Raw genomic sequence first — 26,525 nt, forward strand, 5'->3', positions numbered from 1 at the left:
GGAAAACGAAAAAAGAAGAGAACTCAGAGACGAGCCATTGTTTCATGAAAGCAGCACGATCAAATGAAGATCAGGAGATCCACACGGATGTCGGTGTATCGAGTGCAAAAACTCCTCGCCGTCTTTCTTCTTTCTTTCCCGTCACCTAAACTATCCACGCAGCCCTCCATCTATCAGTGGGATGTCAGGCCTCCGCGGCAGAGCTCCATCTTGGTTGAGAGCGCTGCCTTAAGCCCCATCAGCCGGAGGAGAGTCTTTGAGCTGCAGTCTAAGCCCCTCGCCCGGACCCTGGTCCCTTCATGAATATTAACCAGCCCCGAGCCCGGCTTTAATCTGCCTGATTCCCGCACTGCTGCCGCCGCGACGATAGCGAATCTAATTATTTGGTCTGATATTAACCCCCCACCCCCCCGCGCACACCATTCCCACCCCCAATACTGTGTCTCCACTACAGCTTCTGTAACATTCATGTGTGTCAGTGCAAGCACACACTGACTGAGCTCTCCAACCACTTTTTTTTTCTGCCAAAGTCATTGCACATATAACATCCATTCACACACCTCTCTCTCTCTCTCTCACCCCCCCTCCCCTGCCCTCCACCTCCAGCGCAGCCTGCGACGCCCTCTTCTTATCAGGTCCAAAAACGCCCTCCTCCTATGCTGATAAAACTTGAATGCAAATGATGCTGGGCTGATTTCATTTCTTCATTTTCTTCCTCCACTCCCTCATTCAGTATCAGAATGGCTCCTTGCTCAACCTCTCTCTCTCTCTCTCTCTGCAGACCCAAACACCACCGACGATGATGATGATGATGATCATCATCATCATCATGGTAACAGCAACTTTCCCAGAACTATCCCCAACACCTGACCCCATGTCACATCGCCTCGTGGTCTATGTGGATGTCAATTAAAGCAGAAGAAAAAGACTAAGAGCCGCCCTCATCTCAGCACCTCCACCAGCAGCCTGTAGATGAGCAGATTAAGATTTCTCTGCGCAGCTGTCAACTGCCACAGTTTTACTGCTACCACTGGGGAATAAGTATGTTTGTATATGCAAATAACCTCTGGTACATCAAGCACATCTATGTCTCAATGCTGGATACTGTTTCACGTCGTCTAATATAGTTTACATTGCTGTAAAACAGACGGAACGTGACCGCGGGATGGTTATTAAATGTAAAACAAGTCAATAATGATAGACACAGATCCGTGTTCTTAACAGAACCCAGATTACCCAGATTATTCCACACTAAAATGGCTTCTTTAGATAAAAGATGGGAAAATGTCTTTGTTTTATTGAGCGTGGAAAACAAAACATAACAAAAATGGACCTTTTCTAGTATTTATGACAGTCTGTAAATGAGGAAGAGAGAAAATTCATGATTCCAGGCCAGGAAACATGCACCAATTTTCTTGCTGTACTTAATGCAAACAGAACAAAGTTTTCTAATAGTTTCAACTCAGGAAAAGAAAACCTGAGTTTAGAGATGGAAGTGATGCTTGAGTCACACTAAGGTAAAAAAGAGACAAGAACAAAAGACTTGTAACTGCCCGGTGACTGCATGGACTTTTTCCACTTACACCGACTCGATTGCAAGTCGTCGCGACAACCAACTGGTCGCCCAGAGTCAAGTCAAGTGGCTTTTTTGTCATTTCAACCATGTGCAGTGGTACAGTACACAGTGAAATATGAGAACGTTCCTCCAAGACCCTGGTGCTACAAATGACATATAACAGACAATCAACACAGGACTACAGAAAGTGCAAGTGTGCAAAAACTGCACAAAATGCAAAAAAACTAAACAACACAAAGACAGAGCAGAACGATACAGACACAACAGTGCAATAGAAAAGTGCAACAAGGACAGAGGGTTGTGCAAAAGACTGAGCTTTGTGCAAAAAGTAACTTGATGTATATGAAGGTTTGTGTGTGTGTGTGTGTGTGTGTGTGTGTGTGTGTGTGTGTGTGTGTGTGTGTGTGTGTGTGTGTGTGCGTATGAGATTGTGCAGGTAAGTGCTATATAACAGGGTTATACTACCGTTATAATGCACAGATCACTCAGTGGTGGGAAACCTCTCCCCAAGCAATCACAGGACGACTCAGACTAACCGCAAACACTCAGACCGACTGGAAGATTCATATAAACACACTGTTTCACTTCTACGGGGTTCTGGCTGCGCTCATAATGTAAGTAGCTAATTGGAATTTCTGTTGAATGTAGATAGCAACAGATCTGCTACCTGATAGCATTAGATTTGTATTTTCACCAATTTATTTTTGGTGCATGTAGTCACCAGCTTGACTTCATTCAACTGCAAACTGATAGCAGAGTCCATATTACTGCTGTTTTACCACTGTCTGGACACACCAAACTCACCACCTTCAAAGCAACACACCAAAGGCGACAGGACTGCAAGTTTATTCCACATGGTTCCAATAAATTTGTTATGTTTTTCCCTTGTGCAACTTTGGTTTTTGACATAGAAGGTATGTCAAACAGCTATGTTATATAGAAATTAGTAATAGCAGTTATTTTATGGAAACCAGTGCTGTGAAATACACTTCCTGTTGTATTTATTTGCCCCTTAAAGCCAATCAGAAGAACCTGGCTAAAGGAGAGGGTGGCATTAAAGGGGGAGGAGCTAAAACAGCTTGTTTAACAAACAGAATGAACTGAGCGGTTACAAAAAGCTCCACTGAAGTGTGAATCATGCAAAAGTCCTATAATAGAGCTCAAGAATAAAGGACATGGGCCTGGGAATGAGCAGAAATGATCCTGTGTAATCGTTGGCACTAGGCTTCTCACATGTGCACAATAACTCCTTTTCAGGCCCTAGATATCACTGTAAAGTATGAATTTCTTTGGGTTTTGGACTGTTGAAGTGTAATGGGCATATTAGAGGCCTTTGAGCAGATCACAACATACTCAAAAAAAGCTGCAAAATCCTCTCCTACATTAAATGCTTCAAACAGTTTGTGGGAATTTAATAAGCTGCTCTGCTCCTTTCCTGACCTTTTCAACCATGGCCGTTCATTCACTCCCCTCACAGAATCATTCATTCAATCATCCCAATTCACTCTCTTCCTCCCTTCTCCACTTTCACTGTCTCTCCTGCACCGCCTCCTTCCTTTTATGCACCTCTTTCTTTCTTAATCTCCGATTCTTTTTCCTCTCCTCTCCTCTTTCATTCCTACACTTCCGTCCGTCCGTCCATCTGCCTGCCCCTCCTTCCACCGTCCTATCTCTCCCTCTTTTCTCAGTCCGTCTCTCGTTCTATCTCTCGGCCACAGGAAATAGTTTCTTTTGCAATCCAGAGAGTTGGAGGGGTGTACTCACTGTCCCAAACAAAGAGGTCACTGTGTGAATCCTCCAAAAATACAAAGAAGAAAAGGAAGGCAGATAAAATCAGAAACCTACTCTCATCCGCCTCTCGCATACAAACACACATGCACACACTTTACCTCCGCTGTACTCGAGCAAAGCATTTCCCTAACATTCAACAGAGACACAAGATACTTTTTTCTTTTTAATGCTGTGTATTCTGCACACACAGGATAAATGCTGTCAGTACAGTATACAGCCAAGGCTAGGTGGCAGCTAGTGAAAGCTTATTCCCTTTAGCAGGGGTGCTCCTACACAGCCGCATGTATCGCCGCACACCTCAGAGAAGAGAAGGAATGAGGAAAAAATAGAGGGAGTCTGGTTTGATGAGCTGCATGCAAATGACATGTAAAAATATAAAACTGCGATACTTAAAACGGGGGCTGAGATAAGAGATTTGAAAATGAGGCACTCTTGGAAAGCGGGCTCCTGAACTGCAGGAGATGAGGCTCAGAGATAGACAGGATAGAGGTTTTCCCTCTCCTCTTCTCTCCTCTCCTACGCCACCACCACCTCCTCCTCCTCCTTTTTCCATCCTCCTCCACCCTGCAAAAGCCGGTGCAGATGACAGCGAGATGCAGATACCAGCCAGTCACTGCCACTGAGTGATGAACACATCCTCCCTCCTTCTTGTTTAACCCTCGTCTTCCACGGTTTTCTCACCTCTCTTCCACTTCTCTCATATTTCTCTTTGTTCCTAATGTTTTGTTTCCCTCCTTTCTGTTCGGCCATCCTTTGTTCCTTCTCTCTGGGCCAACTCTATCAGTATCGGTCCATTTTATCTTTTTTGAGGGAGTTTTTTCCTCTCTCCTGGGGTGATAGACTCTTCTGTCAGAGCCAGACTGACAATCAGACAGCTACTGTCACGATGTGGGGAAATCATATGACAGGTGAGGGTAAATGTAGCCAATACTGAGCACGTTGATTCAGTCAGATGGATGCTGGTTCCCCTTAATGCCATGATGGTCAACATTTTCAGCCATAACGTCTATCACTCAAGGGTTTTACCCCCCCTTAAAAGCTCTAGTTGTTGACATATTTAAAGCTACAGTATAATGTCAGCTCAGTCAGGACCACTGTAGTCAGAAGAGCAGGAATTTATATCTAGAGTTGTGAAACCTTCTCATCCTTTCACACATTATTCACAACAGATGACAATAATTAAGATGCAGCATTAAAAGGTGGGAGGTGGGTTGCAGAGTGGCTTGCAGCAACTTAAATAAAAATATGATAGTATATGATACATGAGAATTGGCAATTGGATGTGTAGAAGAATATCAACTGATCTGCAGGAATTACAGCTGAGCTTAACTTTGTCGCCTGGCTGAACTGATGCTATGCTCGACTTAGAGCATGCTTAGCCGTTTGTGCTGCGATGCATTTTCGAGTGGAAGGATTATTTCTAGAGGGACTCAGTCAGACGTGACAGAATCAATTAGGGAATAGGGAATATCTAGGCAACCACACTGATCTCAAGCAGGGATTAGCACTACCTTTGAGAAGGCAACGATACGTGTGTTGTTAAGTTTGTTGTGTTTTCCGTTTGACGTGCAGTTACTACTTGCAGTCCTTACCAAAATGAAATTAGCTGAATACAAAGCTAAGCAAGAGCCAGTTTAACTTGTGATAGAAGGTATGACAGCCTGAAAGTAGCAGCTACCGCTAGCTAAAAGTTTTTTTGGGTCGATAAGGTCCGCCAGTGATATTCGATATTTGAAATGGTTGTTTGTGGGAAAGCTAACATAACGTGGACAAAGCCAGCAGCAAAGGGTCACCATGCCAGCAGCTTTTCTTTGTATGATTGCAATAGCTTTTGATTACGCTGGCCAAGATACCAGTCAGAGGTCCCATGGCAACCTATGGTCACTAGTGACTGCTTAGTGAGTTGTTACTGTAGGTTGTTGGCTGTTACTGGGTAAAAGTGCTTGCAAAGATAGTGCTCCAAAAAAACCTTCTTGTAATTGCTTTGGTTGCTAAAACTTCTGCGACTTATCTGTTAGCGACCAAAGCAATCGTAAAGAGGTTTTGGATTTAGCACCGTATTCTGCCAACAAAGTGCAGCAAATAGTCGGGGAAAACACATCCAGCCATTTAAGCTTGTGTGACCAGCTGCTGCTGTTGTTGGTTCATTAAACCGCAAAGAGAGTGCAGTGCAATACTTTAAAATCCAACAAAACAACACCAAGGTGATGCGATTCGGCCATGACCACTACTGGCGATCTTTGGGCTCTGCCATTGTGGAATCCGCCCACACCTCCTTCAACGGTGTCCTTGAGCTGGAGTTGGAGGATGAAGGAGAAATAAATGAAATGGTAACCATGCACTTTTAGCAATGTAAACAAGGGTTTTGCCAAATGATATTCAAACACAGACTTCCCATCCATGATATTTCTCAGCTAGCTACTACAAGCCACGAGCCAACAAAGATAAGCATGGCTTCATATCACATTTGACTTCATTTTTGTGTATGCCTCAGGGTGCGGGATGAGTTATCTCAAATATTTAAACATTTTACTGCAAGATAGCACAGGGATTCGATATATGAATACTTTAAAATGCAGGTAAAGGGAGACGTTTAAAAAACATTTTTTCCTGTGTCTTTAATGCTAAATATTATTGTTGTTGCACTCTGCCTCTGTTTTAGGAACGCCACTTATGTCTCACGTTCTTCTGGGGGGCATCACAGAAGGTGTCTCAACACTCACCGTAATCATCGATTTGTCATCTTCTGAAGGAGCACCATTTTAATTAACATTCTAATTTGATGGGCGGAGGAGAGAAAGAAACACAGAGGCTGAGAAACACTGTTGATGAGTCCAGATAAACTGCAAAAGATCAGAATCAGGATGTAAACAAACCGATTCAGAGTCAACACACATACACAAAAAAAAGAAAAAGGAAAAACGAGGAGAAAACTGCTTGAGAGACAGTAAGGAGGAGACGGTGATCACCTTCACTCGTCCTTCTCGGGGAGTGAGGGAAAGAGGAAGTGGAGAGTAGATGAGGTAGAGGGGAAGAGAGATAGAGAGTGAGAAGAGACTACCCAAAAAGTGTTTGAAAAGCCGTGGGTGGCGCGCCTTATCGCCCCAGTTCTCCTGGAGAGATTATTGGGGGATTAGTGCGAACGCTTGTTTCTAAAACATGATGAAAAGACGTTTGGCGCGTGATAACGCTTTGAACTCCCCTACTCTACTCCTTCTAGGATCGTGCCTTGGGGCTGCCTTTCCACGAAAGACAAGATTGGGGTGGGGTGAGCTGTTGGGTGCTGTTGAAGGGGGGGGGAACAATAGGAACGATGTAAGCGGAGTTTCTCCTGTGGTGCAGACTTCTTCTAGGACATCTGTCCTTTTGGAAGACGCAACAGATGCAGCAAACTCTGCTCCCTCTTTAGCATCATCACTTCATCCTTCATTTGAGCTAAAATTTCACAAGTCCTACAACTTCTATCCAATCGCACGCAACCGCACTATCAGTTAATTAAAGCAGGATCCAATCAGAAGAAGCGGAGATATAATATCAGATCTGTTATGTGCGATCCAATCAGAAAAGCAGCAGTGGCGTGCTCGCTCCTGGGTTGCCATGGGAGGCTCGCTGAGGAGGACCTGGTTGTTCACTCAACCAAAAACTGTGAGGAATCAGCAGCCAGCTGATCAGTTGATCAGTAAACATTATTATACCCTGTTCTAAAGTCCAACAGCCATATCAGCCAGAATATATTTAAATAGATAAATGGTTTTACGCCTCTTTCTCAAGAGATGCAAATGGCAGAATTTCCATATGACACAGGCCAGTTAACACGCTGCTAATCTAATGAAGGAGATCTGTTGGAGGGAGAACGAGAACTGGATCTCATCTGCCTCTCTCCCTCGCTCTCTCTGCCCCACCCTGATTTCTCAGAACTCACACCCATGCATAAAACAACACACAGCTAAGGAACCATCAAAGGCGCAGTTCGACAAAGAAAAATATCTCTGATGTTTCTGTACGTGTTTCTGCACATCCAAACACAGTGTTGTTGAGTCACTGGGTAGACCTGGTATTGAAATCTTATGGGCCCAAGTTAGTTGAGGGAGGTTAATTGAGAAAGAGTGAAGAAGGCCAATACTGCAAGGGGTGGGGCTGAGAATGGGCCGTGCCAATCTTACCAAGAAATGAAGTGAAAGCATGTCCAAATGCCAGTACAGTGCAGTGGGGAGGGTTGTGTCAGGAAACGCCTCGATATCTGAGCCAAACGAAAGGCAGATCAGCCAAAAGAAGAAGAAAGAGTACCTTCCTCAGGTCTGATTCAATAAGGTGTGGCACCAGAGCAAACTGGGTTTGAAAATGTCAGTATTTACAACGAGAGCGTGGTGAGCAGACTCAGTTGCAATATGAGTTTCTGTCTCACACACAAAATATGAGGAAAAGTATATTTAGTCTTACAAACTGACTTACTAATGTTTGCGACACACAACTTCCATGAACTGCGCTGAAAAAAAGAAAAGCATGTCCTATGTTTTAGTTATTTATTTTTGTATTTGATACTGAAACAAACTGACTGCCCCTGAGTTTAGGAAACAGCACGACATTTGTAAATTGCCCTGAAGAGGGGAACTCACACACGTCATTTTGACCCGTTTATTTAATCCGGAAGAATGAAAAGTGAAAGTTTTACTTTTGTTTGGTATTTTATCATAAAAATATTATTTTATTCTTATACAGAAACCACCAGGACGCATTAGAGAATGGAGGAATTGTGGAAAACTTTGGTCCCTTTCTATTATCTGGGAATAAATTACACCGAAAGTCAAAGGCCTACTGTAAGAATAAGACAACACAATATTAAACAGTTTTCACATTTTCTGTTAATCACTTTTTTTTGGGGGGGGGGGGGGGTTAGTTAGAAGTTCAAACAATATCCAATAAACCTGTGACACATCCAATGTGATCTCCGTTATTGATGAAGCGTCCTTGTTTGTTTTGTAACAAAAATACTTCATCTATAGCAACAGCGATGATAACGTGACGATTAGTTGAAGCTAATGAGGAAATACTTCAAAAGCTGACATTTGAGATGATTTGGAGGTGGATTAGTGCACATGACACAGGGAACTAGTTTATCTTGGAAGGAAGCTTTAACATCAAACACTGAAGTTATGTGAGTGGTATACAGTGCAACCCACATAACCTTTATGAGGGAACGCACTATTTAAGGAACAATATTTGTCTTTCAAAACTGACATTTTGCTCTCAAAATACTCAAAATATCTCAAAACACTGATATATATATCCTGCTAGAGATTCCAACTGTTTTACATAGATTTGACAGAGACATCCTAACAACTAAGAGGCTGTAGGCTAACCCAGATTCATTATTAGTTAGTATGCACTTTCAGACCCAAACTCACATCTAAAACCCTGATGTTGGCCAGCAGATCGGGGTGAAAAGATACATTTAAATGATAAAAGCCATGAAAACTGTGCATTTTTTTAATTCATAAATTCAAATAAAAGCTATGTGAAATGAGTTTATCATTAGCATTGAAAGTGTTTTAGGCTCACACTTTGGCAGAGCAGAAGAAGATGAGCAGATTTCTCCTCCCCAACAGACTAAGGAGGATAGCCCTGACCCCTGCTGACCCAGGAGGGAGGGAGGCGGGGAAGGATTGAGGGTTGGATAGAGGGCGGGGGTGGAGGGGGGAATGGAGTGACAGGGGGAGAAACACAGGAGGAATGTGAGATTACGGCCACTATCTCCAGCAGATACCGAAGGTCCGTCTCCTCACTCCTTTAGTCCGCAGATAGGAAGGGGGGAGAGGGGAGGAGTGGGGACAGAAAATGAGGAAGAAGAGGGAGAAAATGAGTTTTTAAGAGTCAGGACGAGATGCTTTCCATATGAATGCCAAGACCTCAGAAGAACAGAAAAAGACTATACAGTTTAGAGGAGGAATAGGACAGTATGGGCAGCGGAAGGGGAGGGGAGGAACAAAAGGTGATGGGTGAGCGTGTATGTGTGTGTATGTGAGAGTGTTAGAGCGCGCGCGCGCACACACACACACAAACATCTATCTGTACACTCAGAACCACACTGATAATAAACGAAATCTTAGAAATGAGAGCCTATCAAGCGGGAATCAATCACTGGGGTTTGTTGTCCAGGAGGATGGCGCCATGTGGAGATAAAAGACAGGCGGACGTCTGGGGAGGGCAGGGAGGAGAAGAGGGGAGAGGATGGAAGAGGATAGGACTCTGATGGAGAAAGGCCAGGATGTGTGGTATAAACTCCATCTAAATTTGAACGGGAGTCTTTTTGTGGACTGATGAGAAACTGGTTTGGATGCAGATGCGCACAAAATGGGCTAACCTGACGCTTTTAAAAGCTGAGAAAAAACTGAAGATCAAGCCACAAAAATCAATCAATCAGTACAAGAATTTTGGGCAGGGAATGGCTGTGTGCGTACAACCCTGTGTGTGTGTGAGGCTTAGTGTTCGTATAAGAGTGCGTTCCATGCCAGGAAGCCTCTCCCAGCATCAGTATCATATGATTAAGATGGACTTGCGCATGATGCACAAACCCATCCTCTGATAGGGCTCCATCCGGTCCCACACACTGTTCCCAAGGAACACACACACACATAAATACATTGCACACATGGCTGTTTTCATTTCCAACCACTGTCTCACACATGATAAGATTTGTACTCATTGTCTGCAACCATCTGACCTCTGACCTGACCAGTGGAAGTCCCTTCAGTCAGGTTTCTCTGTAGTGTTTCACTTCACCCTGGTTTGCCCTCAGCTCTGTGTTACAGTGCAGAGGTGGTATAGATCAGCATGCTGAAACTCTAACTTTAAACTTTAAATCCAATAATCACTTAGGCTTAGATGGTTTCAGAGTTCTATAACAACATATTGCAACCAAAAGGCAAATTATTTCTATTAATTTAAAAGAAAATTAGATTTGAGCTTTGGCTGAGAAATAATGTTTATTTATTTGGACAGCTCAACTTTTAAAAAGAAAGATTTATTACAGCAGCTGAATACAGTTTGATTCCCAAGCTGGTGGTGGTTGCAGTTTAAATAAGCCGCCAAAGTGGGAAGCTGTGAACACGACATGAGGAAAGGGAAGCCTTACTGTTGTAGCTTGCAGGCTTGGCTCCATTATTAACATTGGTACACTGCAGAAAACAGACAACTGGAATAATGAGCCTATAAAACATCAACTCTGCTGCATGACATCAGCAAAAGTGGCACTGAAAGAGAATAAGGCTAGGCTGCTTGCTGCCACCACAGATGTCCCGGGACCAGCAACACAATCACAAACTAGTTGACTAAGACCGCTTTCACTAAGGTTAACTATATGAGGACAGCCCACATTAATCGTAGTGTTACTGTAGCCACAATAAAGAGCCTTCAGGAACCCTGAGAAGCTCAGGACTGGACGAGGACTTTTTTCATTTATCTCACTGGACAAAAATCCTAGTAGCTGACAGCGTATGAGGTCTTCACACTACTGGATAAAATACTCCAATACTGGACCTGTTCCTGCGTAACCTGCCTGATGATCTCCTACTTCAGTGTCCAACGATGCTAAAAAAAAAGCTCCATGTAATAAACTAGATGGTAGGCTGTGGTAGCAACCATCTGAGAAATTCAACCTGCTTAATGTGAGTTCTCACATCAACTTGAAAGTTGCTTTAGAGCCACAAAAATTCAATATTCATTATTTTAGCAGGAAAACATAGTCTGGTAGATTTATTGTATCCAAATCCAAACATAACAAAGTCATAAAGAATATCACGTCTAGCGTTTAAACTTTTAAATGATCAATCCTCTGTTGGTCTCTGAGCCGTCCATGCTACACAAAGTTTACTCGTGCTTTCATGTTGCAGAGACGGCGGTTAAGCCAACACTTTGCTAAGCAGTGCAAACACAGTAAAATACACAGGAATCGTTACCATAGACATAATTCTATATTTAAATCTTAAACAGCTCCATGCTGGAAATTCAGCACAGTGCCAGAGAACTTTAAGCCGTGGTAACCACACTGGACGAGCTCTTACCTCGGTCTCCTGCTCATCGGTGCTGCTCTGTGATTGGACGATTCCTGGGTAGGGGCCCCATACTGTATCTGGAGAGAGGTCTCTTACTGTCAGCACACTGCTGTCGCCACCTTCATCACTTAGCTCCAGGTCATCTGGGAAGCAGGTGGGAAACAGAGGAGGAAATAACATTAAATAAGCCCAGAGTGGTTTAAATATTCATGTGCCGAAGAGATCATGAAGAGGTCTCTTCATCGGGAGCATGATGTAAAAACCTTGAACTCACCATTCATCAGAAAAGCTTTGAGGGTCAGTGCCACAGTGCAGGCCGTATCGGTGGCTCAAAAGACAAAAAACTCAATCAGCATGTGGCTTGAACTTGACCTGAACCCTCAGAGGAGCTCAGCCCAAACAGAAAATACTGTCAGCAGCTCAACAGCAGGGGGAGTTTGATACAAGCACAGTGCTTTCTGTCCTGGCCGGTTCAAACAGGGGAAACTTTTTGTGCACTTCCTCAAAGTGAAAAGATAAGTGCAGAAGGATGGCAGTGACAGCTGTGGTCTGAGCCCGCTGCAGCCCAGATAGAGGCAGATAGCCGGCAGGCACGGAGGACTGAACCATCTATTTAAAAACTTAGAGACAGCTCGGACTGTGAGAGTCTCTCGTTTAGAGGAGTCTCTGAACATCTGAGGATAAATGAACGAGACTGCAAGTGAGTGCTGTAACGGGAACTCTGACTAGATGGGATTAACAGCAGCAGTTACACAAGCAGCCCTGCGGTCTGCTTATTGAGGAGTTCTCTTGTTATAACCGTCCACCTACTTCTCTGATCAAAATACATACAAAATCTGCCTGCCCTCCTCTCCAGCTCCCCCTCAGCTCAACCAAGAGCTGTTTCGGGGGGGGGGGGGGGGGGGGTCGGTCTAAAGTGGCGGGCCTGATAAGAGTGTTTGTCTAACACTCTCCATGTCAAAACACTCATCTATCTTCTCTGTATCTATCCCCACCAGAGAACAACGGACAGACGCTGATAAAATGGCTTTCCCACAGCCGGTTGGGGGTGGGTGAGTGGGTGAAGGAGGTGATGTTGGTGGGTTTGGGGTTATGGAGGGGGAGGAAAAAAAGCAGGAAGAAGTGCGGTTTGGAGAAAGAAAAAAAAGTAGACGTTAATTCAATGAAATGAGTCCTTACAAGCCAAGGAGCGGTTGGAGATATTGTTTTTGCTGTCAAAGAGAGTTTTGTGGCAAAGGCGCACAGGAAGTGGTGTTTTTCTCTTAACTCAGAGCTCAGAGTTGCAATTAGACTCAGCCCAGTATGACGAATAACACACAGGTGCTATACTGAGAACATTCAATAGTAACTGATGGTATCAGTTTTATCAACCTCAGGTTGTGCACTCAGAAAACACACCACAACCAGCCGTGCTTTCTCGTTCTTCTGCCCCTGTGAACAGAAGAGTGTGATACTGATGCCTGATGCCAGACGCAACAGGAGCTGGCCCGACCTGCTGTGCTTGGGTCAGGTTGGGCTGAATTTTTTATTGTGTGACTCGGGTTCTTTTTTTAATCTCTTAACATCCACCAGGTTACCAGTGACCTGCTTAGGTTCAGATTCAGGGTCACACCTACCCCTTTATATAGAATTTGTTCATATTTTGGCATCCAGACAACATTCTGGAAAAAAAAACGCATATTCAACATGTGACTAAACTGCAGCTTAACTCTAGTTCTAACTGATTCACTGCGAGTTAAATAGTGCTTAAAATTTGGGCTACATGCACCAAACTAGAGCTGGGTATCGTCACTGATTTCTAGAATCGATTCAATTCCGATTCACAAGGTCCCGAATCGATTCGATCCACGATTCGATTTAATTCGATTTAATTCGATTCGATTCGATTTAAATCTGGGAAATTTTGACAGTCAGAAATATTATAATTCAGATCAGTACATTTACATATTTTTGTATCAATAAAAAGGAAGCTGACACTCGCAAGACTTTATCAAAGGTGTAAGCATCACAGCAGATGCCTTTGTGTCAAAGTAGCTGAAGATAAAACACAGAAAAACATGAAGGTGATTTTCCTGGCCTAGATTTTATAAAAATATTCTGCAGTACATCAAAAACGAAAGAAAACCATTAATCAACATATGAACATTACCCCTGAAGTTACAGCGGTTTTATTAGAGACACGGTTAAGCGTTTTGCATTTTGAATAATTTTAAAAAGTTTAAATTTGTTCAGTATTGAACAGCAGAAATTAGGTTTTCTTTTCGGAAGAATGTAAAAGGGAAAAAAACAGCGGCTGACAGCGCTGTAAACAACAGTAGACTTGTGTAACAAGCAAGCGAATAATGCAGAAAGGGAAACTGTTCTTGAAGTACAGAGAGAGAGAGAGAGAGAGAGAGCTGTGCATGGCAGTGGAAGCAAAACAGTAAAAGTCAGAGTGAATTCATGACGATGTTTATGTGAAGCGTTTGGATCTTCTTCTGCTGCTGGTTCGGTCAATATTGTTTGGAGAGACATCAAACTAACAGCTTTAGAATCTGCTCATAAAGGGCGTGAATACAAAGCGCGGACCCGCCGACAGATCAGAATCAGCGAGCTGTCGGCTTTCAGCCCCGACCGTGAGAAAGGCGACATCTCACTGATTCTGATCCGCGGGTCGCGCTGTGTGTTTAAGTCTATGTGCAGAATTCGTGTACCTGCTCTCATTTACTGTCTTAACTGTTTGGTGGTTCTTGAAATTTTGTGAGATGTCACCAGAGATTCTGGCATTTCGGGCAAAATAAATTTATATTAAACAAATCGATTCAGGATTTTAATGAATCGATTTTACATTATCCAAGCCAGAATCGATTTTAATCGATGAATCGATTATAAAAACCCACCCCTACACCAAACCCTGGTTCGGGGCATTGTTGGAGGCAGAGTGGGTCAACGTCAGGAGGGGACTTTCACAAATATCCCACAGTGCCGCTGCAGATCAAATTTAAGGACAAAATGGTTAAACAACTAACGGCTGCAGTTAGCCGACGCCTAACAATCTGTCCCTTAATTCTGGGGACAGATTGGCCGAGGTTTAATAACCTTTAGAGCAGTGCGTAGGGATGTGCTCACGACCTTTAGCGGCGTGTGGTGCCTGCGCTGCACGCGATGACGCAGGGTTGTTTGTTGCTGTCTCTGGGGACAAGGAGACGGCAGGGACTTCTTGTAAGCCCCTTCTGGCTCCAGTGGTTCACTCCACAGGAGACCCCACTAGAGCGGGATGACACCCTAGGAAGAGGGACGACCCAGTTGTTGATGCCTGAAAGTCGCCAGGAAATTATTTTCCAGGCGGCTCATTACAGCCCCATGGTAGGGCTTGTGGGATACGAAAACCTCTGGATCGATTCATGGCCCGATTTTATGGAGTGTCAGCTGGTTAACCAGTCGCTGATTCCAAAAAATCTTTTGCACCTGTTACCATTAATGAAGGTCACGTTTGAGCGCATTGGCATGGACCTCATTGGGCCACTTGGATTGAGTACACTTGGATTGTATTAGTTCTGGTGGATAATGTAACACAATATCCCGAAGCAATGCCGCTGCATATCATTTCTGCAAAGAGTGTGGCGTAGGCAGTATTTCTGGTCATCTCCTAAGTTGACATCCCAAAAGAAATACTGACTGACCAGGCCACATAGTTTATGTCTCACACACTAAAAAGAGCTGTACAAATTACTGGGCATTAACTCTGTTTGGACCATCGTCTACCATCCTCAGACTGACGGGCTGGTGGAAGTTCAGAAGTTCATTCATGAGGATGAACTCAACTGGGATCGCTGGTTAGACCCTCTGTTGTTTGCAGTGTGGGAGGTGCCCCAGGCCACTTTCCAGCACCTCAGTTGTTGCGTCCACAACCTGCAAATGCTGCTGCCCACTTGGATGATATTATCATCGACACTAACACTTGGGCGGAGCATATGCAGCAGGTGGCCGTGGTCCTGGAGTCCCTGAGGTAGGCTGGGCTCACGACCAACCCAAAGAAGTGTGCAGTTGGACAGAGGAAGGTACAATATTTGGGGTACCACTTGGGAGGTAGGCAGGTGCACCCACAGGTTGGGAAAACAACAGCCATCATTTCTTTCCCACACCCCAATACAAAAAGGGAAGTGGTGGGTGTGGCTGATTACTACCGCTGGTTTGTGCCTGGTTTTGCAGAGCTGACCAGCGCCTTGAGTGATCTCAGCTGAAAGGGTGCCCCAGATCGGGTCCAGTGGACAGAACAGTGCCAGGTGACGTGAAGTAGGATCTCTGTGGGGAGCTGCTGCACCACACCTAACTTTTCCCTCCGTTTTATCCTGCAGACGGATGCCTTGAACAAAGGGCTTGGGGCGGTTTTGTCCCAGCAGTTAAGGGGGCTGACCGCCCTGTTGTGTAAATCAGCCGGAAGCTGTCAGAGAGACCAGATACAGCACGGTGGAGAAGGAGTGTCTGGCCATCAATTCGGCGGTTGACTCTCTTCGCTATTACCTCTTGGGCTTGGCCGCATGGCTCTCCAGCCTCAGGTGGGTGGTGGAGGTATGTGGCAGAGGTGTGGTCTGCAGGTCCACTGCAGAGGAGGGGTGGTGCAGTGGGCTTGAGGGGGAGGCTGGCATTGCAGCTGGGAGCAATTCAGTAATTACACTCTTCTATTTCAGTGATGCTGAGACCTGGAGGAAGGGAGGACAGGTGGAGACAGCTGGAAAGCTGTCAGGACGATGGACTTAGTGACTGAGAAAAGCACATTTAAATAAAAACACTGTCACAAGCACGCTGGGTGTCTCGAGTCTTTACTGGGGTCACGCACATAGAGTCTGAAGCTACAAAGTATAGCTGGTCTGGACTTGAGACACAAGACAGGTGTCAGATTCTCTTTGGACATGAGATTTCCCGTTTTGAAATCTGATGCTGAGCCAAAAATGAGTCCTCAGTCTGTCCTCCTGGCAGCAGAGTCTGAAGTCCAGTAATCTCCTATCACCCAGTGGGGCCTCAGTTTGGTCACTTTGACCTCTTCCTTATCTCACCACTCCATCAATGTCCAGCCACTCTTTGAGCCATTGGCCAATCCCAACCACATGGAACGCTTATCAGGCTGACCAGCTCTGCTGACCCTAATTGTGAAACGTCATGAGCATTTGACCTTAGTAAGCCAATGCAGATATTAACTTATAAACAAGGCCAACACAAGCATCACGTTGTCAGGTATTCAGCCTCAACATGTTCCAACATTTCCTTTCATGTTAGCTTTTGATGTTGTGACGGGGTCGAGGTTAAACTAACTGTCTAAATGGTTTATAGGATCTGCATGATTGATGTGCAGAGATAAATCAAATACACTGCCTCACAAGTAGCAGACAAAAAAGGGCAAAAAGTCCCATTAAATATGACACTTTTTTTAACGCTTTGGCTTACTGTGAAGTCACGTTGATTACACGATTAGGGGACCCCGCTGCCATGTTCATTGTTAAATTATGTGATTCTGCCTGCCACCGGGTGCATGCTCTTCAAAGAAAATGAAAGCTCAGTTACACAACCAAAAGAGGAAGAGGGTGAGACTTTAGTTTTCTGCAGCAGCTGTCAGTAGGTACCCCCGGGTAACTGAAAGAGTGGATGGTGGAGAAAATGGAGAAACTGTGGAAACTCCACCCAACAAAAGAAAAGGAGCATTGTTTTAAAGATCTAAAGGAGTGAGAGCTGGGGTCTACTGAGCCAACAGCAAGCTAGCCAACTGTTGTTCTGTTTGCTATCAAACATTAAGATCAATGACATAATGGCATGATCAGAAATGGTGGACAAAGGTGAGGCTTACATAAGATAAAAAGGAAAAAAAAGAACTTACTCCTCTCACAAAAAGTGCAGTATGGCCAAGTAGGAAAAAGGGAGGCAGAACTCAAAATGCCAAGCTCACCAAACCTGCAGAGCTTATCGCCAAATGGAGGTTAATATAACGGACTGGGAGTTTGTTCACAGGAAGGATAGCTCGCTGGTCAGTCAGTAAAAAGTGTTATTTATTCAATTCTTGGAAAATGTGGGTGTGTACCCTTATATGTGCATGGACATGCTTTTATGTGCATGGACATGCATGGACATGCATGGACATGCTTTTATGTGCATGGACATGCATGAGCCCATGCTACTGCCAAAAATAAACCTCAGTTCTATATGAAATAGTGGAAAGAAATCTGTGTTTGGCTTTTTTAAATAAGAGTGAGGGTGTATTGATTGTGGCTGGCGTAAATCTTTGACTTTGCATAGTTCTCATGTTTGTTACATTATCATCTAAACTCACAGCATTTTGCTGTTTAATGGCAGCAAAAGGTGCAAAAGGCTTGTTGGTCCATTACTGGCACATGCTAGTTGTAGTAGCACATTAAATCTTGCCAGCCAGTGGTAATTACAGCTTTTTAAAATTGATGTAAAAGATTTCCTTCTAGGAAATCTTCCCACTGGGTATCTTTCACAGGTAAAAGCCTCGATTCTGTGTTTTTACCAATATACAACATTAATGGAAACCAAGTGAATGTAACTTGTTAACTATAGTTAGCATCAGTGATGATTCTGTTTAAAAAAAACACTGCCTTTTCATTTGAGAGAAAGTCCTATCGGTTCACTCCACTAATGAGTGCTTCTCACTAATCCCAACAGGTTAGCTGTCTTCACTGGGGTAACATGAGGCCTCCTACAATCCTAATCCCTGTTAATTACACTTCCTGCCCACCACAGACCTGCATAATAACCCACCGCTCCTTATCAATATGGCGGTACTCGCTGCTATTACACTTTCTGCTCCACATGATACTACCCCACATTGTAGTCCACACACACACACACACACACACACACACACACACACACTTATTTTGTTGGATGACCCATTCCAAAAAAACACAGGCCTGGAAGGGCTCGTTATCAATATCAACCAGCTTCTCAGTATCCATGCTGCCCCACTCATTTAGCTGACACACACACACACGCTCGCTTTTTCTTCCACACACACACACATACACACAGGATACACACAGGTACACACATCCAGCATGCACACACCAATACAGCCCCTGTCACCAGCTACCCACACAAAAGCTTATCAATACGGACGCTTCAGCAACCACTGGGGCGTCCAGACCTCTTTGACGAGCCAACACAATAAAACAATCAGTCCGTCATTAATGAAATGACTAACGCAATTAACCGATGCGTGAGGGGAGGGGAGGAAGAGGACGCACAGAATAATGGTGAGACAGCGAGCCGAGCTGAAGGTGGCAGGCAGCCGTTAGAAGAGAGCAGGACAGTTTTGATTATGTCGTTACAGGATTTATGGATCAGTGCTGCTTTTCTTGTCGTCCCGACAGTTTAATCAGCGTGTTGTCGATGGAAATTACACAAATCAGCGTTATTACAGTTTACAGATTTGCTAATGAGTTTGATATTGATGTATGTACAATATAAAGATGATTAAAACCATAAAAGACGGCACCATCTATTGTTGACTTCATTGATGACTGAAAGGTGAAAAAGCCTGTTGGTCAATAAATGAGAGGATTCCCCCCCATCCTCATCACTCTCACAGAAGGCATGTATGTGTTAAAAAGACAGAAGCATTCAAAGATTTCAGTCCCGGGCCATAATGCCCGAGGCAGCAGCTGAGATTGTTTAGCACATATCGTTAAAGATTTAGCGGTGATTAATTTGGGAGGGGTGGAAGGTTTATGGCTGCCTTGATGAAGTTATTGGTTAGACATGCTTTAGTCCGCAAAGGTCAGTGAATGTAACACTGACTCATGGCTTTATATTGAGCTCATCTTTCATGTTTTAAAGAGATAAAGCTTAAAACGGTGCCACATACCTCACAAACACTAAACATTTGAAGGAAAAAAAACCAAACAAATCTGAAGTGATTGTGAATCCATCAAGTCTTTAATGTTGCTCGTTCATTTTATTACTTTTTTTTGTAAGATTCATTTGCTGGGAAAAAAGTACGAGGAACAAACGTGTTCTTCTATGCTCAGCTGGTTAGATTAATTGTTGATACATCTTCAGGTATATTCAGCTTGGAAGGAAAATTAATTAAACCTGCAGGTGGGCTGTTATCTTAAATGATATGTCATATTATTATTAAATGCTTACTTAGTGGAAACTGTCCACAACTTTGGGAAGGATCCAAAACAGAACTCTCGCCCAGAGATGGGGAAGCAGATTTTGCTGGCTCCAAGGCATCAGAGTTTAATAAGATACTTCAGAAGTTTCCAGTCTGTTCATTTCTTTCCTGTTTTGGAAACAATAACTTGAGGGGTGGCTTTTAGTTGTATTGGAGGCCCAAACTGAAGAAATGCTGGTTTCACAATGAGTTTTTATACCATTGAATCTTTACAATGTCACCGACGGGGGGGGGGTCCTTATATGGTAATAGCTATGGCTGTTTAAATTCTCTGATGATGATGAGGGGTGCCAATCAGAAGAAAGTGTTCTTAAATGGCTAAGAGCTAAAACAGGTTTTTTGGGACAGCAGAGAGAGCGAGGGGCTGAATTGGCCCTAGGATAATACAAAGAGGAATCATTTTGAACTGTTAATCATGCAAAGCTACCAAGGAAAAAAATTACAGTGCTAGAAATTATATAAGGTCTAATTTAAAATGATCTGCTACATTTTGATACACATGGATCAGGCTTAACATTATGACCACCTGTCTAATACCAAACCAATCCTGAACTGTCTTTGTTCCATTTCAGAGAATCACATTATTCCCGTGCGTGTACACCTGCAACAATGCTTAGTTAGGTGATACATGTCAGAAGGTTGGCTAAAGCATCACAGGACCCGCTTGCCTTTTTCCCATAGTTGAGCCTGATGCCAGGTGTTCCCCAGTCAAAGGAAATGGGATTCATCAGACCAGGCCACCTTCTTCCGTTACTCTGTGGCCTAGTTGTGATGCTCCCGTGCCCACTGTTGGTACAGGGGATGGGCACCCTGACTGGTCTGCAGATATGCAGCTCTATGTGCAGCAAACTGCGATGCTCTGAAACCGTTCTATCAGAACCAGCATTAACTTAGCATCAAGCTCATCTGTGTGATTCTCTTCCCACATGCATCAATGAGACCTGACACGTGACCCTTTAGCTGCTTCACACCGTTCCCACACTCACATACTGACCGCTGAAGATCGGGAACACCCCACAAAGCTCAAGCTTTGGCGATATTCTGACCCAAACATCACAACTTGGCTCTCACCAAATTTACTCAAGTACTTACGCCTATTTTTTCACTTTCACTGCATAATATATCCCACCCACTTACAATTGCCCTGATGAAGAGATAATCAGTGTAATTCTCTTCACCTGCCAGTGGTTATAATATTATGCCTGATCATTATAATTACTGCATGACTGTGAATGACTAGATTTTCTACTGAGCCCTGTCCCCTTAAATTTAGATTCCCAACAGCTAAAAATTACTCTGGTTCAAGGGAAGCCTTTCTTTCACACAAACAAGTTGTTAAACAGAATATCTTTCTAGTTTATTCTGTGACTTTCATATATTATCATTTTACATAATGGGAAATGATCAAAAAAAGAAAAAGCAAAGCCACATGAGAGCACTGTACCTGCTCATCCGAGGGACCGAGTATCCTCAACAAACAGCCTGCCCTTACTGGATATCAGTGAAGAATAAGTGGTGAAAAGAGAAAGGTGTAACCCTACACTGATGTTCTTCTCTATCCGGCCTAATTGATTTTTAAAAAGACTATTGTTGATATCAAATGAGCACATCGCACCAGAGCCATTGATTTTTTGACACCATACAACAGGAAATCTTTATCTGCATGCTGCTCCGACCCCGCACTAATAGGTGGGGTTTAACCTCTGCTGAATGACAAATCCCAACACCTCCCCTTCCTTACACTGTTCTCGCTTCGGCCCTTATGGGAAACACACAGCAAATACTTCAGTTTGGTTAGTATTAGAAAAACGAATGGGGCCTGTGCTCTGTGTTTACACAAAGTGTTAAATCATTACTTTGTCTGCCAAGTCTGCAGGTTGAAAACAATACAGAATGCATTTCAAGTCCCCAGAGAGCCATGTGCTGGACCACCAACCTGAGGACCTGAGTGCAGACTGCAGAAAGAAATACATACTGAACACAGAGACAGCTGACAATCAACTATTATACAGCACTAAACCTGAGTACAATCTAAACATAAATGTTTAAAAAGCACCATGTTAGTTCAAGCAGGCTCAGCTGATTCTACTCTACATACCCAGTTGGCAAATCTCAAAGGAAGCTTTATTTAAGCTACTTGAGCCTGCCTCCAACCGTACGTCACTGCAAGCCACTTTGCACCCCGGCTCCTCCTTTCATGCTGTGTCAGTCCTAAACAATGTCATATCTGTATATCATAGTCATATCAGTCTTGCCTTTATCTACGTAAATGGGTGGAGAAGCCAGAGAACACAAATGAACCACCAAATATAAATTATTAGCTGACAGAAACGACAATCTTTGTTTGACTGAAGCTTTTTCTTTGTAAAAGGTTATGTATGTATGCAAGGGAAACGTGGTATCCCCCCTCACCAAATAGTCTGTATTGATTATGAAACAGTGGTGAAAAATTACCTCTAACATATTGTATTGTGTCATATAGTGGTGTTTTTCAGATATAAGCCAGTTAGATGCAGGTGAGTGCTGGGATCTTCCATGATTGCATCTTCTACAAAGAGTAGGCCGTCCTGAATGAATGCATCAAATCACATCCTACATATGGCACCACATTAGACGTTTACATGAATGAAAAATACATATTGATTGAGTCACCTTTATGTGGTGAGCGTTTTTCTCAAAAATTCAATTTCAGTTCAATGAATTCTCTCCAGCTTTTCTCATTAATGGCCACTCCTGTCATTTATAAAGCTGGCTGATAAAAGACCTCAATCTTACAAGAAGCATGACCTGATTGCGCGTCCTTTTCTCTTTCTCTCCATGATCTTCCACGCTGCACCCCTGGGTCCCTGGAGTCCAGCAGGCTCAGCTCAGCAGCAGATAGACATTTCTGGGATAGGCATCTACTGCTCAGGACCACGCAATCATTTCCATTTTACCCTCTGTTGCACAGGCAAGATAAGACACCTGCGTAGTCTCGCTAATCAGATGAGCTTCAACAGAACTTTATCATTGACATTTACCACTGTTTACCCAACTAATTTCTCTTAACTGCACTGCTGAACTTTTATCTACAAAATACATACACCACCAGAAAAGAGCAAGAAGCAAACATGCAAATTCACAAATATGCGAAGAAAGATAAACTGTGTGTGTGTGTGTGTGTGTGTGTGTGTGTGTGTGTGTGTGTGTGTGTGTGGAAGGGGGGGGGAATAAAGCAGTCCTCCACACCGTCCACCTCAGTGGAGACAAATGAATGCAAAGAATACCGACATTCACATGCAACGACTTGATTTTGGAATTCAGTCTCCTGACTGTTGGGAAGTTTTATTGCTGATAAACCATCTCTGTGCGCCAGTCTGAGAGAAGAGCAGCAGCATCATCCAACCGGTCACAAGATCGCCCACCGACAGCGTGGGAATCACCGTAAACCATCACAATATGTTGCAACAATATCACTATACAATGATTCTGAAATACCAGCTGCAGGATGATCTTCTTCTGCGTGTGCTTATGCAAGTAGCTAAAAATAAGCAACCTCAAATAGTGAGATAAGTGTGTAACTCTAAAATCAGCAGCTTTACCTTTAGGTGAAGCTTGTCACACTTACGATCTGGTGTGTGAATATGGTGGGTAAAGCTCTACTTTCCCACACCTTGAGTATTTTTATGCTTAATCTACAAACAGAAGCCGGGTGGGACTTTTGAGTTGTGTGGCTGACATCCCAGTATCAGCATTATCTACTCTGTGACATCATACAGTTGCAAGAGTAGAAAAAAACTGTCTGAAACAAAGTGTTTGGAGCCTGAGCTTTTGCCTCGTGAGGTTTCGTTTTATATATGTTGAACTCGTTATCTGACATTTTGACCGGGACCTGAGGAATCTGTGTTTCATTTATATTGTGTCGATGGTGGAAGGACAGTAAAGCTGAGTCTGATTTAGTACGAGCAAAAGAACACAGAACTAGAACAGAGAAGGAGAGAACAGGTTCCCTTTAAGATTCTGAAATGATAACAAACTTTATTCAAATGTCACCCTGAGGTCGAAAGTTGCTTTGACACACATGATATCTTGATGATATGGTACACCCATTTTATGTTTATGAACTCATGCATGGCTGTTAGTGTGGTTAACCACAGGGGTCCCCAGTGGCCCGGTGAACTGCTGGGAAAACACTGGTCCTCTCTTTTTACCCACGACTCTCTGTGTCGATCATGCAGGGCTCTTTCTAACGAGCACCGCTCATTTTAAATGGAGAGTCAAAGCATATGGAGGCGTTCGCTGCAGCCTGGCTGGCCCGTTCCTGTTATCGAAGCTAAATCCACCATTTTTCAAAGGCTGCTGAGCGCTGCGAGACGCCGCCTGTTAAGTGTGATTAAAACAAATGAAGCATCAATGCGGCTCATAATTTATTGTTTTGATTTAGAGAAATGAAATCTAAAAAAGCCTGTTCATTTGTCCGTATCGTCTGCACGCCAGGTTCGCATCTTGGATATGTGATGTGCATTTTAAAAGGTCAGGTACTGTTTAGCCTTCAATGACATGTTTTAAGCCCTCGATGTGTAGACACACAGATAGAGCGCTCGATGCTGCTGCTAGTCTGCTACTGCTCACAGTAGAGTAAGCAGAGTCTCCATCCATAGAGTCATCATCTTCAGTTCTATTTCTGTCTCTTTTTTTAAATAAAATGTGTGCACCGCTCGTAGAGAGTCAGTGTAACATATGTTTTTGGGGTTATTTGCAGAATGGGCAGACTGGGTTGCAATTTTCTCAAAGAAAAAGAAAAAGGTATGAAATATAATAAAAGATTTCACATCCAAACACAACACGAGTGAGTGACTGAAGCTCTTTGCTCAGGAAACTGAAGTCAAAAGAAACAAAATTAAAGCCGCTGTGGACGACAGCTGCTGGCTCATAGAGGCTGCAGAGCAGAACAGGGATGACTGTCATTGGATTTCCAAGACCGTCACGTTAGAGTTCAAAAGTAGGTGATTATTTGATCGGCTACTTTTCACCAAGTACTTATCAAATAAAATATGTGCGGATTTATTACAGAGTCATTTAATATTTCAATTAAGAATGGCTTGTGCCACTGAAAGGAGCCACATAGGTATGTGCACGTCTCTCCTCTGAATCTGAAACTGTCAGAAATGCAGTTTAACGTCACTGTGGAAGAAACGCAGGGGACATTTTTTAACCAGTATATATGAGATAACTAACCTCAAACTGATAAGTTGGATTGTATGAATGGCATCAGCTAAAATCAGGTGGAAAGACAGAGAGAGATTTCTCAAATTACTAGTTAGATGGTTCAATTTGCTCCACAGCAAAACACCGACTGGAGAGTCATGACTCGATGAGAAAGACTGACATCTTGGAAGTAATTTTAAAGCAGAACCGTAATGTGGAGGAAAAAACCCTCAACTCTAAGTGTGTGTGTGTGTGTGTGTGTGTGTGTGTGTGTGTGTGTGTGTGTGTGTGAGGGCACATACTTCACAAGTATAGCCTGTCCCTTATTCACTCCCACCTCATTCTCTCCCAGCCATCTCCCTCTCTCTGTTGCAGCCTGTCACAAATTGAAAGTGGAGACCTTCCAGAAACTACCCCTGATAATCACACATAAATTAATTAGAAAATGTTTCTTGACATTCTCTATGCACAGATGGGGAGAGGAGAAAAGACTGAGGCAAAGCCACAAAATTAATTGTACGGTATGTGACTCCGATAATTAATTCAATCATTAATTCATGTCTGCTTTAACAACTCCTTCTGGCTCCTGCAAAAAAGGACATTTCAATCAGGCCGGTATCGGCAGCGCGGGCGCGCAGAGGAGACGAGTAAAAGTTAAAGAGTGATAGACCAGCTCGACGCACTTGGGGTCATTTAGAGGTTTGCCAATTAAACGGAGCAGGAGAGCAGCTGAGTGAAGTGAACAAACAGAGGGAACATGAGGAGGGATGTAAAACACTGATTCACTGAGTACACAAATACTGTTTGCCACAGCATCTTCCTGCAATATATGTGTTTAATGGCTGAAAAGGAAGCCTGGGCACAGAGAGTGAGAAGACTTTATGATTCGTTTATTTTTGGCCTGACCTACATAATCTTGACTTTATATTCCTGCTGCTTCAAGAAAACCACGTCACTTTAAAGCAATAAAAGGTAGCCGAGACAGAAAGCTGTTTTTTTCCTTTACAGAATTCTTCCTGCTCTGCTGCTGTAATCCAACATGTTTTAGCTGTACAATATTTGTTTTACTTTCATTTTAAAAAGTAATTATAGCCAGTATGCAGCACTGAATGGCCCATTAAGAATCAAAGCTGTAGGGTAGATGGGGTGGGGCAAATTCCCCGTGCTATTAAATGTTGAAAATATACGAAGTTATATACGTAAATTCTTCCGTATTGTTAGCTTCTGTTGTTGCAGTGGTCGCCCTAAACCGCTTGCTTGGGAAAACAAGTGATTGTTGTCTAATAAAGGAAGGAAACTGGTGAGCAAGAGATACTGCAGAGGAGACAGAGAGAGAGAGAGAGACAGGACATGATAAGAGAGAGATATTGCAAGGATGGGGAAAATGAGCAGAAGGCAGAGGACGAGTGTGTCGGGGATTTTCCTCTCCATGCTTCTTTTTTACATCATGCTACAGCCTCAGTGGAGCAGAACAAAAAAAAGTGAGGGGAAAAACCCTCACAAGCCTTGACATTTGTTTTTGTTTTTACTAGTATGATGGATCGATCTGGCATGGTTCCTATGAAGTATTAGTGAATAATGTTTGAGCATCAGCCCATTTTTGGGCTTTAATTCTTGTTCAGGATCTCGACCCGACCCCTCGGTTCATCCTATGCCTAAAAGAAGATCTGCAGCAATGCTTAAATGTGAAATACATGACATGAGGGCTGGTGTGTAGTACGTTATGAATGAAATTATTAAAGAACAACTC

At 43.4% G+C, this 26,525-nt stretch overlaps 1 protein-coding gene across 1 annotated transcript in view; it reads right to left on the reverse strand.

Annotated features, from left to right (window-relative positions):
* zfpm1 (zinc finger protein, FOG family member 1) overlaps positions 1-26,525 on the reverse strand; it is a 107,672-nt gene that overhangs the window by 16,462 nt on the left and 64,685 nt on the right. The window contains exon 4 of the mRNA XM_085414947.1: positions 11,428-11,561. Within this exon, the coding sequence (XP_085271073.1) occupies positions 11,428-11,561 (134 nt within the window). The remainder of the gene's footprint in view (positions 1-11,427; positions 11,562-26,525) is intronic.

Source organism: Rhamphochromis longiceps, linkage group LG7, assembly GCF_057381845.1.
Source record: "Rhamphochromis longiceps isolate RC_006_pf linkage group LG7, R_longiceps_female_GT1.1, whole genome shotgun sequence".
NCBI lineage: Eukaryota > Metazoa > Chordata > Actinopteri > Cichliformes > Cichlidae > Rhamphochromis > Rhamphochromis longiceps.